We start from the raw sequence: 18,029 nt of genomic DNA, 5'->3' as shown, positions 1-18,029 counted from the left end.
AGTCACATGATCCTGGGGAAGAGCAGCCAGCAGCGCTGTCAGAGGGGGCTGCAGTCAGATGCAGCAGCGAATCAGAGCGCAGCAATGACATCACCCTGTGACTCTGTTTGGGAGGGTGAGTGGAAAGCTAACTCAAGCACAGAGGACAATGAACACCAACAGCATGTATTATAACAACAACAACAATATAATAACAATATAACAGCAACAACAACAATAATAACAAAGATATAATGCTGCCCTTTCAGGTAATTTATTAAAAAATGTATAAAGTATATGTATTGATGTTAATGTCACAAAGGCCAGAAAAAGCAACCAATATTAGGATGTGATCATTCATTGTGTAATAACTTCTAGTCCAACACCACACAGTGTGTGAGGACTTTTAGACTAACTGCAGCTCTCTTCAAATGCTCCTGGCTCCGAACATTTTGTTCAGTATTCATTTCTGAGATTAAGATGTTAACTGATGTTTGCTCTGAGCCAAAAGTCCACATAGACTTCCCCAGACCCAACTGGGCACAGCGCTTCACAAACTCCAACTCTGCTCTCATTCCCAGAGGAAGCCAGAAATGAGTGTGACCCTCACAGTGCAACAGGATAAGGATGATTCTGACCCGGAAACTCTTCCCTGTGGGGGGACAGCGGTACGTGGAGCTGAAACGTACAAGCCCGAGACTCGGACACTCTGGAGGGCAGGCTAAAAAGAGATACTACATGTAGGATATTTATTTTAAAATTTCATTTGACATTCAAGAATAAAATGGCAAGCTGAGCTGAAATCAAACATGCCCTCCTGTGTTCAGTGCCCTCCTGTGTTCAGTGCCCTCCTGTGTTCAGTGCCCTCCTGCGTTCAGTGCCCTCCTGCGTTCAGTGCCCTCCTGCGTTCAGTGCCCTCCTGTGTTCAGTGCCCTCCTGCGTTCAGTGCCCTCCTGTGTTCAGTGCCCTCCTGTGTTCAGTCCTAGAAGATCTGAATGGTGGATGTGTTGATCTGTAGTTCCTCCACATGGTTTACTATCAATACGCAAACATCACAGGCTCAATCTGCATCTGTCTGGCTGTGTTTCTCTGTGTCTCCTTAAGTCAGCGACGCTAAATAAACGTGATATACGATTGTCTCCCAGTACTATTTCAGTGTAAAGTTCTAGCTTTTTAAATTAAGTGTGTTATTACGGTTTAACACTCAGCAGTCAATGAGAATAAACCTGTATGCATTCAGTGATCAGAGGCCGTCACTGCACACGAGCAAACACAGTGTTGGATAGTCCTCTAGGTCTTCAGCAGCGGTCACTGGCCCATCATATCCCATCACATCACAGCCACAGAGATATGATGGGATATAATGGGATGTTTTTGGTTGGCAGACCACTGTCAACTCTGCAGTGACACCGACACGTGCAGCCTCACCAGCAAAACTGTGTGGCCTAGCACTCGAATATGAGCTCAAGACCACATCTAGACAAGTATATCAATGGTGAAACTGGGTTGGGAATGGACCGTCACCCAGTGACCCCCCAGCAGTGGTCCACAGGTCAGAAACTAACCATAGATGATCTGGGTAGGTGGTGGTTGATCAATTGTGTATGCCAACAAAATCCAGCCTACAGACTACAAGCTGTAACTGCACGCATACAAACTATACCTGTACGTCAGGTGTACATAAAAACAGAACTGTGTCCATGTATACAGTACTACAGATGCTGGAGAAAAATCAGCCTGAAGCATCGAGACAGGAGGTGCTCATCTGGTTCATCTGTGGGGCTGGCGACCAGCCAACAGCAGACGCTACAGAGAGACGGAGTGGGAACACTCCAGCAGAGAGGTTACTGTAATCCAATACAGCTGTCAATCCCACAGGATCGCATTTAGCTTTTACAGCTGATATGATCCAAAAAAGGGATAATAAAAAAATTATTACCAGAAACCTACAAGAAAATAAAAATATTAGCAGATTGTCTGTACAAATGTCACTATGACATGCTGGTTCTTGCTAGAGACCTTCATCAGAATCCAGGTGTAGGAGAATCCAGGTGTTGGAGTTGTGTGTCTCGTGCAGGTGTCAACGCCACCATGGTGGCTCTTACCTGCCCGTCGAAGTCATGGAGGCTCAAGCCGCCTCCCTTCCCATCCGTCATCTCCATCACCTCTGAAAGGTCATCGTCCTCATACTCGTCCAGGCTCATGTCGTGTGTTAGCCTACGCACATTTGAACCAATCAATGAATCAATCAGCCAAACAGCCCACCTGTAGACATTCTCCTACAGACAAATTCACATGAAGATGGCTCTAGCAGACAGTTAAAGCTTTCACCTGATTGTTTATTGATTTAACGTTGTAATATTTATTACCGCTATACTCACTATAGAGGATATCACAGGATGTATTTTCTCGTATTGTTCCAGCATAAGTACAATATGTGTGATCAGATCCGTTAAGCATTAGAGCTATCTGGGAACTCAATGTAAGACTGGTGTAAGACAATCTTGGGCCTTAGATAATCAGTCATGGTAACACTAGCCCTAGGTTCTATTTAACGCAGCTTAATGTAAGAAGTTACTTAATAGTCTGCACAATTAGAGTGGTTAATTAACAGTCTGTACTATTAGAGTAAGTACTTAAGTCTGTACTATTAGTGTGTGTAGATTTTTTAAGTGTGTACTATTAGAGTTGTTGCCTTTTAAGTCAATGGTGTCTAACCTTACGTGGAACCACGCATGGCAACTGTAGTAGTGAGGGTCAAATGGCGCTCAAGGGTGTGTGTTGCAGAACCGATGTGATCTATTAAGATGTTTAGCTCTCTATACTGTGTGTCAGGAGCTTTTGCTCTGTTCCCAGTTTAACACAGTCAGCCTTGAGTCGCGCGTTGCACCTTGTAAAACAACAGAACATCCTGTTTTAGGCAAAGGGGGACTAAGAAGAAACTTTGACACCTGATAAATGAAACCATTATGGTATTCACTATATAACCCAGAGACATGTATTTTGTAACTTGGAGATTGTCTAGACCTTGGTACAGACATATCTCTCCCAATATATGTATTGGCAAATAAACTGCTCATTACTGACCCCCCCCCCCCCCCTGACAAACAGCTCGAGCAGGGCTGGACCAGCACAGGTTCTCCCAACATATCAGCAAAAACACATTTCTGGATCAAATAAAAAAGCAGACATTCTTAAACATCTTGACATAACTGTGCGTGGGACTACAACCTCATTTATCCAGAATTAAAAATAAAGCAGCTGTCAAACTCTTTATTCCTGGATTTTCTGTTTCTCCGCGATGCCAGACACGCTCTCCTGTCCTGCTGACACTTTTCTCTCTTGGCTCCGTGGCAATTAAGTGCCGCAGGTTCTTACGAGCCCTTTAAAGTTACGTTAAGGCTGTTCTCACACACACAGAGCAAAAGACTAGTCCTATGCTAAATACTGGCCCTGAGTGCAAGAGCCCCACCGACAGTATTTCAGTACAAACACTTAATCAACATGGACAGTGTAATTTAGGCTGTGTGTGTACATTATGATAGTTTGCTGTATGGGCCTTGTGTGTGTGTGTGCGCGCAAGTACCACTTCTCCCACTGGTCTTCCATCCAGCTGTCTCCATCCTCCCTGGAGTCCATGGGCAAGCAGAGCACCATCTGCAGGGTAGGACTGGGTGGAGCAGACTCCAGAAGAAGAGACCAAGGAGGCCACGATTAGGACAACACACACACACACACATCCAGGTGCTTGGTCTTAGCTTGTTCCTAGAAGTCTACAGAAGGTATTCTGCTCTTCTGAACATCACCATAGTGCAGCTGTGACACTCCCTACTTACTGAGTGCAATATCTGTGTGTGTGCGCGCGGGTGTGTCCTTCGCAGGGTCAATTAAAGACAGAGAGATAGAGAGAGAGAGAGGGAGAGAGAGAGGGAGAGAGAGAGGATCCTTTTAAAGTCCTGCCACTTCACTGATTGATGGTGTAGATCGATGCAGCTCAGGTTCCCGCCTCCATCACATGCATTTGGACGCTTAGCACAGCAGAGGGAGGCGGTGGGGAGGTGGGGGGACGTGTCTAGTGATCGATGCCATTTCACCACAGCTGAAAATAAGCATCTGGCCCTACCCGGCCTGCACTACTACCTTCAAAATACATACATAAATAATAGATATTTCATTTACCCAGGCCAGGAACATACTCAATGAAATAAGGAGCATTTTCGTCTGCATGTCCTGCTTTACACGCGGTTACAAATGGGCTCAAAGGCCCTTATTCAGACGGGCAAAGCAGCTACACTCAGACTGAGAGTCTCCAAAACAGTCCACCCTTCCTCTTAAAACACCAGCGCGCTCTTACACTACGTCTCCTTGGTTTAAATACTTCAGCCATTTCTGTAAATAGTAATAGTAATTCTGTAAAAACAGCATTCTGAAAACCCATAAAATGCTATTTCTGTGTTGTATTAACACTAGAATTAGGATTAAAATGAACACGTATGTCAATTATTTAGATTTAGTTATTACTTTTTTGTGTCATCAGAAAGCCAGAGAAAACACCGTCATTAGCTGTTATACAGTGCATTAGCAGTGCATTTAGAGTCCTGAGGTCATCAGGGTAGAGACCACAAAGTACCATACACATAACAGGATGGTCCAAGCAGACCCATGAACCCCAGGCACAGGGATGATGTACACCTCTTCCATAGCCAAGTTTTCACATTAGACAGGCAGACAGTTTCAAGCATATTTCATCCAAGTCCAGTGTTTAGTGTATTGTGTAAAGTGTAGTGAATTTATACAGCATGGAGCACTGGCCCACATGGGGTTTGAACCTCAGTCCTACATGAAGATGATGTATTGTGCTTGTTTAGTACAGTGTAGTGGGTAACATCAGGTACCAAGAAGCCAGAGCATTAAGAGGGAAATACATCTGTACAGGGCGAGACCATGCTATGCTGGGAAAAACAAGCTCAGCGTGGAGGAGATGAAGGTAGAAAACAAGGTAAATGTCACCCTCTAGTGACAAATGTGTAAAACTGCCAAACAAAAGGATCAACTTGACAAACATATGGGTTTCAGAAATTTTATTTTACATAATTTAGTCAACAGTAAAACAGTGCAAATTCAATCAATGTACTGCAGAAAGATTGCGAACATAGTCTCATCGGGTACGGCACGCAATGAAGACGCCTCAATAAATTACTGCCTACAAACATAGCAGCTCACCATCGGGCAATGCTTTCAAGAAAAATAGACTCTTCTGTACAAAACAAAACAAATAATAACTAAATTATTAAAGCTTTTGCACTTAGCTTGAGGGACTTTATTAATGCACACATTCATATGGAATGTATGGTTTTTAATGGATGGGGGCGGGGTTAAGGTGAGAATAGCCGGCCTGCACACGGTCATTGACCAATCACCAGGGACCATTTTTTCAAAACTTATTTAACGACCAAAAGGTTTTTGCAGTTGCAGTTTCTCAAAACGTTTTCTAGATAGATAAAACTGACGCAGACTTAACAGGATAAAGAATCCTGGATCTGGAAGAGCCATGTCCAGGAGGGTCAGCGTGACGAACACGGAGACACAGGCTCCCTTGTATCCGCCAGGATGGTCTTCTAACGGTTGTTTTTGTTCTGCCTGTGGAGAAGAGCTGGGTTCCTCTCCACATTCTCACAGCTCAGCCACGGACTGAGCAGATTAAAAGTTTAAGGTTAAATTTTATCCAATTAATTTAGAAAACTTTTAATTTCTAACTTTTTAACAAACAGCCCTTGGTAAGACATCCAGGCCTACTAAACATAATGTGTTTGGTTGAGATTGTAGAGTGGTCAGGATTATGAATAGTTATCAAAACTGCATACTGAAACACAAAAACCTCCATTATATGATGCTGCTCGCATGGGTTGCCCACAGAAATAAAACGCAAAATGTTTCTGAAATGTTCCTCATATGGAGCTTGTGATAACAGTGTTGTGACTGAGCAGTCAGGCCCGAGGAACGCTCCGTGAACCTGACTGAAGGCCACAGCACCCACAGCTGAAGAACAATTACACACGAAATCAGCTCTGCCACAAAAATCCCCCCTTACAGTTCACAACATCTGTTCAAACTCCAAAATAATGAGAATTAAAACATTCCAAAAACAAAATGCAGGACATGAGACCAGAATAAGCGGCAACCTTGTGTAATGTGCAGAATGCATTCACCCCTCCCCCACACACACTAAGCTGGCTCTTCATTGGTTCCTCTGCAGGTGCTGATGGTGGCTGGTGAGCGTGGCTAGGCAGTCTTCATGGCGTATCGGACGTGTCCTGTGCTACTGTGCCGCCACCTCGGTACTGTGCGCCGTCTCCGCCCTCTTAAGCCCCGCCCTGTGTATCCTGTGTGTCTGAGCAGAAAAGACGACCATTCTTAGTTAAGGAGCTCGCTCGGCCGGTTCCAGAGACGGGACCTTCAGGCCGTGCGGCCTGCTCTCACTCTCACTGCACGGGACCCACTCGGGTCTGGAACAAGAACCGTCAAAACAGCCAGACTAATTGCTTTCCAAAAAAGCAAAACAAAATCAGGTGTTCAGGGTGTAGATTTACTGTTCATCTCCATCAGAAAAACCACACGCATACAAAAAGCACATTAGTACTAATGAAATGAAACGCATTTAAGTGACATAGCATATATAAATGACAATCATATGCACAACTGAAACATTAATACCACACATTGTAAACACAATTGCCGTGCTGCGCTTGTAGTCCTGTAGGACATTAAAAATAACTGCACTAAAATACACAAAAACAACCCTTGGACATTTTGCAGATGGAATCAAGTACTGCTTTATCAATCGACTTATTGATTAATTGATTAGGCACCTGTGTGGTCACTGCTGGTGTGTGGTGGGCGATCACCGGGGTTATTCTGGCTGGGGGGCTGGACCCTGGCCTGTCCCTGCTTGCTCTGGGCAGAGACACAAAGATTCTGCAGCTGGAGTCTGTGGGTGGAGCTGTGGGGGAGACGTCACTGGAGCGGGAGCAACACCTGCGTTACACAGATCAGCGTGTTAAAACACGTGTGGAGACGTGCATGTCCAGCTCACACCGCTCTCCCATTATCGTGACCAAATGTGGAGAGAGAACTTCGGGACGTGGAGGAACAAGACCTCCCGCTGCACCCGTGTCCCGCCACTAAACACCCACCGCATGCCGATTGGACAGTGCCGTGATGAGAGGCGGAGCTTTGGAAAGTGGTATGTGGGTGCAATGAAACTGGGGCGTTTGCCAGCGTGACACCTGAACACTCGGGTCACGCTGACCGCTCTAAAAACACCTCGTTACTGAGAATACGCCGTGGGACGTTGTCCCCTCAGCTGTAGTGACGGCGTTCACCACGTCTTACGGAGCTTTAGTCCGACACCAGAGGGCGTGAACCGTGTACGGAGCCATATTGGGTCACCCATAACCGTGCTTTAGTGTTGGCACGTGGTAACGTGCGGTACATACAGTCACAGGACCGTTCCATGTCCCAGGGCAGCAGGGGGCCCGAAGACAGAGCACACACACCACACAGCTCGTGTGTGTCGGCGCTTGCTTCAAGGAAAGTACAAAAACATAAATAAAGGAGCGAAGGGGAGAGAACAGTGGGGCGCTGGTATAACAAAACTGTGTGTGCATGTGTGTGTGTGTGTGTGTGTGTGTGTGTGTGGTTGTGTGTGTACGACTGTGTGTGCGCTAGTGCGTGTGTGTGTGTGTGCGCTAGTGCGTGTGTGTGTGGTTGTGTGTGTACGACTGTGTGTGCGCTAGTGCGTGTGTGTGTGGTTGTGTGTGTACGACTGTGTGCATGCGCTAGTGTGTGTGTGTGTGTGTGTGCGCGCGTGAGCGTGCGTGCGCCTGTTGCTTTTACCGCTGCTGCTGGCCTGAGAGTCATCAGACAGCAGAGGCTCCGCCTCCTCCTGAATGGTGGGGACAGATGCCAGCAGACCTGGGGGAGACGACAGGCCAAGACAGAGTTGTGATGGTCAGTGTTACTTCACCTGACCGACGGTCATGCTGTGCTTTTGAGGAGGAAGTCTACAAGCAAGAGACAAACTATCAAGACAGAAGACCAGCCGTGCACGCGCGTGCGTGTGTGTGTGTGTGTGTGTACGTGTGTGCGTTTGTGTTCTATCAGCACCCCCAAAGCAGTGGGGTGCTGATAGAACAGTACTGAGTGAAAGTGTGTGTGTCATTTCCAAAGCAGCTTCAAAAAGCAAGGCCTGCAAAGAGGAAAATGGTGTGCTGATATAACACAACCTGACGTGTGTGTGTGTGTGTGTGTGTGTGTGTGTGATTCAAGGTAGGTACAAAAGGGGGATGGGGGTTGGCAAAAATTGGGGTGCTGATATAACAGTACTTCAGTGTGTGTGTGTGTGTGTGTGTGTGTGTGTGTGTGTGTGTGCTTTCTAAAGCAGGTACAGAAAAAAGCAAGGGTTGCAAAGAGAAAAGCGGTGTGCTGATATAACACAACCTGACGTGTGTGTGTGTGTGTGTACGTAGAAGAAAAGAAAAGAAAAAAAACGCAAATGAGGGAAATTGGGGTGCTGATATAACAATACTTGAGTGAGTGTGCGTGTGTAGCCACCTATTAAGACCTCTGCAGTGGGCGAGGGCTTAATAGACCTGCTCTGAACCTCCACGTCGGGGGACGTGTGTGGAGTGACTCACCGAGTCCTCTGTAGTGGGCGAGGGGTTAATAGACCTGCTCTGAACATGTCGGGGGACGTGTGTGGAGTGACTCACTCAGTCCTCTGTAGTGGGACAGCTGCTGGTACACCTGCTTCATGCGCTCGATGTTAAGGCGGCTGCTCTCTGCATGGTTGATCATGGGTTTGGGGTAGTCCACACCCACCACGCACCTGGCCGCCTTCTGCACCGCCTCTGGGGCGTTCCACGGCTCGTAGATGTAGCGGTTGGGGTAGTCCTTCAGCTGTGGGAGGTATGTCCTGCGTGGCAGAAATACAGGCGTCTCGTAGATGAGCTACAGACTCGGAACACCGTTACACACCCTGCGTGGGATCTGAGCGATTCCGAAGTCAAAGTAAAGCTTTTTTTAATGCAGCGTTATTACACCTGACGGCCCCGAGTACTCGGAGGAGCCCTGGAGGAGACAACAAACCTTTCATTTTCTTTAGAAAAATGGAAAAGTTATGAAACTGGAGCCCAGGGGGCGGAGAAGGTCCCCGAGCAATAACGAGAGCGCTTCTCTGGACCGTAAAGAAGCCAAGAATACGGCTGCGAATCACAAATGGAAGGTACGGCAGACCGCAGTCCCGCGTGGAGGTACCTGATGTAGTCGCCGCTGGGGTCGATGCGCCGGCCGAAGCCCACGGGGCAGTAGCAGTGGAAGAACTGCTGGAAGAAGGCGCTGCAGGAGAGCCACATCCAGCTGCCGGCGTTCACGCTCCAGTCAGAGTCCAGCAGAAGCTCCTCAAACACCTGGCCAAGAGGAACCCAACACACCACCTCAGCACACGCCCCAGATCGCCCCCCCGATACGCGGCAATGACTCCGGACCGGACCTCCGTGTTCCGCCTTACCCTCATGCCGCTCTCCCAGCTGATCCACAGGTCCCCGCGGGTCAGGAAGCAGGCCACGGCGTGGCGGGCCAGGTGGTGGATCCAGCCCTCCTGCCTCAGCTGGGTCATGATGGCGTCGATCCAGGGGAAGCCTGTCCGGCCCTCGGCCCACTTGGTCAGCGCTTGCCGGTTGTTGTCCCAGGGGATCTGCACGCAGATGGGGTTGCCCTCCATGCGGTCGAAGTTGGGGTTGTTGGTGGCGGCCGTGTAGAAGAACTCTCGCCACAGCAGCTGGCCGAAGAGGGAGAGGGGGGGGCTGGAACGCCTTCGCAGCTGGGGGGGGGGGAACGCGGCATAAAAACCATCAGCATCACCACCATCATTATCCTCATGATCACTACTGCCATCATCACCATCATCATACGAGTGACATCTGCCGTAATCACCATCTTCAGCATCAGAATTGCCACCATCATGCATCACAGTTTCTGAAGCAGTGCATGCATAAGAGTTAATTAAGGAACCATCAGAAACTCTGAGTGTGTTGGGCCAGCTGGGTTGTCAGTTATCTGCGGTTTTCAATGTCTGCTGATGAATGCACAGACAACTCTGACAGAGTGGAACTAACAATAAAAACGACAAATTATTTTCAGAATATGATCAATGAAGGAAGATGGTGTGTGATGTAGGGATGGATGTACATAACTATTTATTAACGAGTAGTTGCATTTATACAGTCTTACAATCGGCCCTACGGGGTCAAGGTGAGCGACACCCCTGACCCAAGACCAGCATCGCCCAATCCTCCAACAGACCTCATCTACACAACGAAGGGTTTGTGAGCTGCTTGAGGAGGTGCAGTGGGAGAACACCAGGAACAGGACACACCCCTCCACCACAAAACAACCACACACTCATGTCCTGCCACACACACACACACACACACACACACACACACACACACACACACACACACACACACACACAGTCTCTCAACCCGACAGGACCACAAGAAGGACACGTGCTAACGCCCCCAAGGACACGTGCTAACGCCCCCAAGGGCACGTGCTAACGCCCCCAAGGGCACGTGCTAACGCCCCCAAGGGCACGTGCTAACGCCCCCAAGCCGCACACTTGCCTTCATGTACAGCTCCCTCAGGTGGTGGTAGAAGACGCGGCAGGACAGGCAGCCGAAGCAGAGGTACGGGCTCAGACCCGTGGAGCTGGCGAACAGCGAGTGGGCCTTTATCCGCGGACGCTCGAAATTCGCCACCCAGGCCTGTACAAACACCACAGACATCCAGGTATCACTACAGGCTGGACATCAAACCTACGGGCTTTGGACGGACGTGCTTGAACTTGTTAAAGGTGTAAGGTGTACACGGCACACACTAACTGCAGGATTGGGATGGTTTAAAATGGTTCTGAACAAGTTACCACAGGAAGAAAACCAATGAAGCTGAACCCGTTTTGGTTGACAAACAAAGCTTTGAGGAACTCCAGAGAGGCTTTGAGCTGAATCTGTTTTGAGTGAATCCTGACAGGGGACACAGTAACTCACCTTTCTGTCAAGGTGTTTATTGAGTCTCTCCAGAGCCTCCGTTTCACCACCTTTCCATACCGATGTGCCCTGTGGCGGATTCCTAAAGCCTGATAGGAACGAACGAACGAACACACACACACACTTAATAATTACCTGTCTTTATGCCATTACATTCTATTTTGCATACATTACCAACAAGATGTACCATATACTCACCACATGCAGTCCACAGTCAGATACTTAAATACACACAGTGTCTAACAGCAACACGTTTTCCTCGAGGAACGGTGGGGGACAGAGACCCCCACTGTCCTGTCTAATCACTGTGCTCAGTACACACACAGACACTCTGGTCAGCATGTGTCCTTGAAGACCAGAGACTACAGGGGTTGTGATGAACGGTTATCAGAGAGGCGCTGTACCAAACCCCCATAGAGGGACTGAAGCCGGTCCACGTTTTCTATTCTGACCCATCAACAGCACTGGGCTGTACCACAGATAAAACGTGGACTCACACAATGTGCCTGAGGACTGGAAATCTGTGTACCACGGGACCCAAATGGCCTGAACAGGATCCAGCAGATTTTTACTTAACACACAAACCAAGTCGATCTCAGCAGTGGCCTCTAATCAAGTGCCCTAATAAGGCATCTGCCCAATTTCCAAGATGATGACATCACTTACTGTGACCTCACAGATGCTATGCAAATTCAGCATGCATATGTAAATTCAGCATGCATATGCAAATTCAGCATGCATATGCAAATTCAGCATGCATATGCAAATTCAGCATGCATATGCAAATGAGACAAGGCCTCACCCAGCTCCTCCAGCGAGGGCACGCTGTAGCGCTCGTCGTGGTTGTCGGCGATGTGAGAGCGGGAGCCGGCCATCTGCTCCGGCGTGATGGTGGCCACTGGCTTCTTGGGCAGCTCCAGCCGGCTCACCAGGGCCTGGAAACGCTTGAAGGTCAGAGGGGGCCCGCCACCGTTCATCTCCACGACCCTGGAGCAGAGGCAGTCGGAAGGTCAAACACGCGCTCCGCAGTGCCACCGTAACGATTACACACGTGCCCTTCCCGCCCTCAGTAATGGACCTTCTCTACTGCATCATGGGTAGCAGCGCTGACACACATTCTGGGTGGTTTTAGAGGAGCAGATGCAGCTACACGGTGTTGCTGGGATAACCTCTACAACACGACTACCCTTTAGAGGATGATACAATAAGCCTCATATTGTGCGAAGAAAACACATTTTTTCCAACTTTATGACAGCGTCATGAAAATCATGATTATCAATGGACAGATCGCCAGTTTCTGGATTTTTCACTCTAGCCCTTCCTCCTCCTCCTCCACCACCAACGGCTGATTTCTTGTGGGCCTGATCTTATACAAGGACTCTTTATATCCGCGTGTTAAGGACTGATCTCTATTGGCAGAGTTCTTGTTGACAGTCAGGAGGTGGACACGTGTCTGAAGGAGGAGGTGCCTGCATGCAGTCAGCACATGTCTGCAACACAGGATTACACACACAGCTCTCACCCCACCTCTACAGCCCAAACCACAAACCCCACCCACATCACATGCCGCTCAGTGTGACCTGTAATTACACCTCTCCACCACCAGGTGGCAGCAGCACGACGGAGTGTGAAAACTGCTTAGGGCAGCAGAAGAGACACCTTTGACTCTTAACTTGACTTGGTGCCTCAGAACATTGCTAGCATCGATCAAATGCATTTGAAAAGGCCTTGCTTCAGCTCAAGTGTCCTAATATCCTCTAGAACTACTCTGGACTGTGTTTCAAACAAAGCACATCATTCACATTCAATAGGTAACATTCTGACAGTGGTGAATATATTATTTGTAGGCTCAGCACTGTAACTGTGTAACAGTTTAGTAACTCATTACTTCCGTCAAGGACTGCTGCCAAAACTGTGGACTCAGCTCTGAAAAGTGTGTCAATCACAACCTGGTATAAATAAATAACACCTCACTACTGTTTTCTATTGTTGCTCAAGGCTTTAACTAAATTACAGTCATGTGAATCCCCTCAGAATATGTACATAATAATCATCCTCCTCCAATTAAGAACCTTGATGATTCTGGTGTGCAAAATATTCCTTGAAGTACACTATACAGGTGACAGACATGTGAAAACCCAAAGACACTATACATATGGCATGTATGGGGGGAGGGTCAGCTACCTCTCTGGGCTGTAGAGCGTGTGTGAATGTCTCACTATGGTTTCCACTCCAAACTCCTGGGCAATCTTAACAATGGCTCCATCCCGGTCTTTACTGTAAGGCTCAGAATCATACTCGAACGTCAGCCGTGTCACGTTCCACTCCTGAGAGAAAGAGAGAGAAATAAAAGAAAAGGTGAGCGTGCCCAGATGCACAGGCCCAGATGTGAGAAGCAACCTCTCCTTCCTCAGCCAAGGTGAACGCTGACAGAGAGCAAACCACAACCTGCAGAAGACCACTGATGTCATGGCAACATCCATGGGAAACAGAGGTTCCTAAACTCTGCTCTGAAACAGCGAGTCACCAGAAAACCTCACGTTCTGGCACAAGAACAGACAGACTGCCAGGGGCCCCTCGCTCCCAGTGCTCATTAAAAACTTCATCTCTAGAATCTGAAAGGTTACGGTTATTCGGATACTCCCCACGCCCCCTGTGCATCTGGGGTTGGTACTTCTGGGTGTGCAGAGAACATTCAAGTGTAAAATTAATTAGAGAACATGATGCTCCATCAGTCCCCCCTGAAGAAAGTCACCAGAGACAAGCGTAAGCAAAGAAAGGGAGGTGGGACATGCTTAGGACCAATCCAGAGTCACAGGGATGCGAGGGACATGCTTAGGACCAATCCAGAGTCACAGCGATGTGAGAAATATTGCATAAAACAAAGCAGGGGGAAGGTTATGACTTTGCTTAAGGTCAACTGGGGACAAGCACCATCCCACAACACTGTCTTCCTCAAAGCAGCGAACATTCTAAGGCTCAGACACAGAACTGGAGCTAAAAGTCATTAGATCTAAAGGCTAAAGCTGATAAAGCCAAGCCCGTTTCTTCTAGAGAGGCAAGCATATCTGAATGGTATCTGAACGTAGCAGAACAGTGTTATAACCTGACATAGTAGAATAGCAGATGATCCATCCATGTATCTTATAAAACAAGACCTCAGACCTCAGTCTCGGTCTTTGCCAAGTTTGGAAATGGCCTGAATCACATCAAAACATCAACGAATAATAGTTTCAGAAGAGCATCAAAAAGCCTATTTGAACTCTGTGGCTAGATCTACATTCTCAACCTTGGTCTAAATCACATCAGCGAGGGGAAGGGGTGAGATCAGACCCTGTAACACCACCAGAGCTGAACAACAAACAGAGCCTGGTTAATCAGGCGCCTCTAATCTGTGGACAAACCCAAGCTGCCACAAAAAGCTATGAGAATGTTAATGCACACATTATGCAGACTATTGAGTATTGAGTATTGAATATAAACAGTGGTGCATTGTCATTATAAACAATAAAAACAGGTTGGTCTGGAAATGGCACATAACATGGATAAGATCAGTGGAAGGAGCACATCATCTCCATAAATTGTTTGTTTGTTTTCTGCTGAAAAGAATTCAAATTCCCATGAATGAACTTACAACTGCAAGATCACAGCTCACAGCATGTAAGCACATATTCTGTCTACATTTCCTATAAAAATGTAATTCGGACCAGTAGTTCGAGCTTTTGTGCATTTTTCAACTCCAGCTCCTTCCTCTGTCAACATTTCAAGTTGAGGAGAAACAGTGATTTCAGGGGAAGGGTGAAACCAGCTGTGCTAATGACACATTAAAACTGTTAATGAAAGTGTCACAGAATACAATGTGCCCATCACCATTTACATAATGCTAAAGGGAGGGTTTGATACAGGTCTTTGTCCTCTACAGTGAACGGAGACACTGTAACAGACGAGCTCTCGGTCATCATGCTCTATCATAATTGAGCTCATTTAGGAGATGGAAAATTCCACGCTAAAAAAAACCACGCTAGCACAGGTTAAAGGAGCAGGTGTGCGGGGCCCAGGGGGATTAGGAGTCTTGTCCTAGCAAACAACACGGCCTTCGGTGGGATGACCTGCACTACATCTGAATACTGGCTACCTTGGAGGGTGAGAGAAGAGGAATGAGAGAAGAGGGGGGGGGGGGGGGTGGGGGGGAGAGAGAGAGTGTACTGAACACCGACCTTGAAGAGCCTGGGAAACACATCTGCAGGCTGTCCTCGTACCACAAACAGCCTGGAGTTCAGCTTCTTTAAACTCGTGTCCAGATCCTCTAATGACTCCAGCAGAAATCTGTAGGGTTCAGCCATAGATTCATCTCACACTCCATATAACGACAGCATAGAATAACCCTCTACTAGCACTGTGAACCAGTGGCCAACCTTGTATTTGTAACAGTTGCTTATGTTTTCAAGTGGGCCACGAAACGTTTTGTGGGTCAAGTTGGCCGTGGGTTGCAAACAGCTGGAAACCTTTGCTCCAAGCTAAAAACCTTAGCTGGCCTAGGTGTCAAATGTAACTAGGGGAAATCACGCAGTACTTCTGGAGTTTGTCCAAACAACCAAAAATATTCATTATGTGAGATCATAATTTGTTACTTGATGAATTACATATCGATTTAAAACATTACAACCTACAAGACATTATACAAATGACCAAGGGGACATAGTGACATAGTTTGAGTCTGGAAATGGTATGAAGTTGAAGTTTGGAGTGTGCTCCAATTGTGACTTTGGCCAGTGTCTCAATTACTGATGAGCTGCCTACATAGGGAACATTTTGCGTCATCAAATGCGCGTTCCCTTACTAACCGTGGGTCCCAATTACACATTTAACAACAATACTAACGAGCTTTTGATTAACGCCATGTACTGTCACAAATGTCAGTCGAGTCTTTGTTCAATCCGTACATTAATTAATAATCTGAATAAATTAGCTATGCTAATATAACATTAGTCTGAAATATTCACTGATAAAATATTCTGACGCCCATAGAGAAACATCCCTGCTGGATAAACAACCTGGAACATTTACTCGCGGTTGGTAAACAGATTAACACCATTCTCCCCTTACGTATGGTTAAAGTAGTTTTAGAGACCATGTTAAGTCTAAAAACTAAACTAAATTTAGCTAGCCTTCAGAGCACCCGCTTGGTGTGAAGTACGTTCGCATAGCAACATCACTTACATTTAGTACAAAGCCGTGTAGTGGCACAGTTTATGGGGAGCATACGTTAATATTTTGTGCTTTAATATCAGTGATTTCTCAAGCAAACATTAGCTTAACTATATTTATAGATTAGTGTTACTAACCTGCCCGTATTAATTTTAGTGTATAATTACACTACACTATATATTGTGTATCTAGTTTGTAGGTTAAGAGAAACCATGTCCTGTTTTTGGCAACTGAAGTGTTAGCTAGATGTAGTTTATATATAAAGCTAGATGTAGTTTATATATAAAGCTAGATGTAGTTTATATGTAGTTTCTTAGCTAACGTATTTCTCCAAGTGGATTCTTTTGATATTTAACGAGCTGGCTAACGAAGTGACAGGTTATCCAGCTAACTAACCCACGTAGACGTCCACATAACTCGCTCTCTGTGCTAGGATCACTTAGTTTCAGACTGGCTGGCTAGCTAACCAGCTCTCTCAGCCTTCCTTCCAATTTCTATTATTTCATTTCGACAGACACGGAGTGATTTATAATGTCCAGAACGTTAACTAGATGAGATGTTTGCACACAGTAGCTGCACCTGCGGGGGTTTTGAGCCCAGTTCAGGTGAACTCCTCTAGGCAGGCCAGGGTAGCTGGTCAGCTAGGCAGGTTAGCAGGATCAAACCAGGCCAGAGATTTAACAATACTGTCGTGACTTTATAATCCAACCCTAGATGTTATTCACTTTAAAGGGATTAAAGATGTGCGACATGCCACGACCCCCCAGGGTTTCTCTTTTGGGTACTGCATGGCAAGAGAAAGTCGGCGTGAAGGGGCTGACCCGAACCGGGGACTCGTTTAAGCGGTGCCAGACGTGCAGATATGGGCCGATATGCGGCGGTTTGGCGGTCCGCCCCCCCTAAACCCAACACCCAAACCCAACACCGGACCGCCGAGAGTCACTAACCTCCACCGGTTCACTCCCACATTGGTCGCGCCAGCGAACCACGGGTCCAAAATATAAACACAACGCACGGTGTCCGCGCCGTTCAGAGCTTCCTGCAAAGCCGGATTATCGTGAAGCCGAAGTCCTTTACGGAACCAGTGGACCGAATTTACCACCATAGCTGCAGTTCAGTCCATCCTAGACATCATCCGAAGTGAACGAGCCGAAAACAAACCAAGTAATCCGCGGTTCGGGGTGGCGCTCTCCTGCGTACGCGCCGAGGCTTTAGGAAGTTTGAGATGAGTCACACTCGTGAGGGTTCGGCGCCTCTCGTTCCGTCCATTGGCCAGAGACGCGACACGTGTGCGGTGTAAAATGAGCGAGGCGCTCGGCAGCGCGGTTATTGGGCTCTCCGCACGTGTGCTGCCGCCCCGGTCACGTTTTCTCCGTGCGTCGTATAACACGTACCCAATTATTTCCCTCCTTCCTCCGTGTACCTTCCTATCTTCCCTGTATTCCCTTCCTCTGTCTCGTGAAAGTTGGAGGAGCTGTTCTTGAATAATAATTAACATCTTTGATTTTATTATCTATCTATATTTATGCAGTGTAGCGCGATTATGATTTTTTAAAAGAAATAACATTTTAGACAACACCAAACATGGCTTAGCTATATTATATTACCTAGCTATATTAGATGTGAAAATAATATTTCTCCCAACCCATTTCTTTAGGCGAGGACTACCACTGTGCACAATGTCCATCTCCTGTGCTGCCATAAGGGGGCACTGTAAGCTCGCCATTTGGGCAC

At 47.1% G+C, this 18,029-nt stretch overlaps 2 protein-coding genes across 2 annotated transcripts in view; both read right to left on the bottom strand.

Annotated features, from left to right (window-relative positions):
• Nucleotides 1-3,796, bottom strand: part of mapk8ip1a (mitogen-activated protein kinase 8 interacting protein 1a) — a 15,240-nt gene extending 11,444 nt beyond the window's left edge. The window contains 3 exon segments of the mRNA XM_077022221.1: nucleotides 1-12; nucleotides 2,085-2,196; nucleotides 3,566-3,796. The exon segment at nucleotides 1-12 is cut by the window's left edge and continues 75 nt beyond it. Of these exon segments, the coding sequence (XP_076878336.1) occupies nucleotides 1-12; nucleotides 2,085-2,196; nucleotides 3,566-3,636 (195 nt within the window). The 5' untranslated portion in view covers nucleotides 3,637-3,796.
• Nucleotides 3,797-5,045: 1,249 nt separating this feature from the next.
• cry2 (cryptochrome circadian regulator 2) lies at nucleotides 5,046-17,639 on the bottom strand. Its single transcript, XM_077022220.1, has 13 exons — nucleotides 17,243-17,639; nucleotides 15,305-15,413; nucleotides 13,272-13,414; nucleotides 11,890-12,074; nucleotides 11,088-11,176; nucleotides 10,665-10,805; nucleotides 9,548-9,859; nucleotides 9,295-9,446; nucleotides 8,751-8,953; nucleotides 7,876-7,953; nucleotides 7,476-7,562; nucleotides 6,849-7,014; nucleotides 5,046-6,370 (listed from the first exon to the last, which is right to left on the bottom strand). The coding sequence occupies exons 1-12, from the start codon at nucleotides 17,398-17,400 to the stop codon at nucleotides 6,890-6,892; spliced, it is 1,782 nt and encodes a 593-aa protein (XP_076878335.1). The 5' UTR covers nucleotides 17,401-17,639; the 3' UTR covers nucleotides 5,046-6,370; nucleotides 6,849-6,889.
• Nucleotides 17,640-18,029: the final 390 nt, after the last annotated feature.

This window comes from Brachyhypopomus gauderio, chromosome 11 (genome assembly GCF_052324685.1).
Source record: "Brachyhypopomus gauderio isolate BG-103 chromosome 11, BGAUD_0.2, whole genome shotgun sequence".
Taxonomy (NCBI): Eukaryota; Metazoa; Chordata; class Actinopteri; order Gymnotiformes; family Hypopomidae; genus Brachyhypopomus; species Brachyhypopomus gauderio.
The sequence above is the reverse complement of the archived record's forward strand: the minus strand, read 5'-3'. Positions and strand labels throughout refer to the sequence as shown.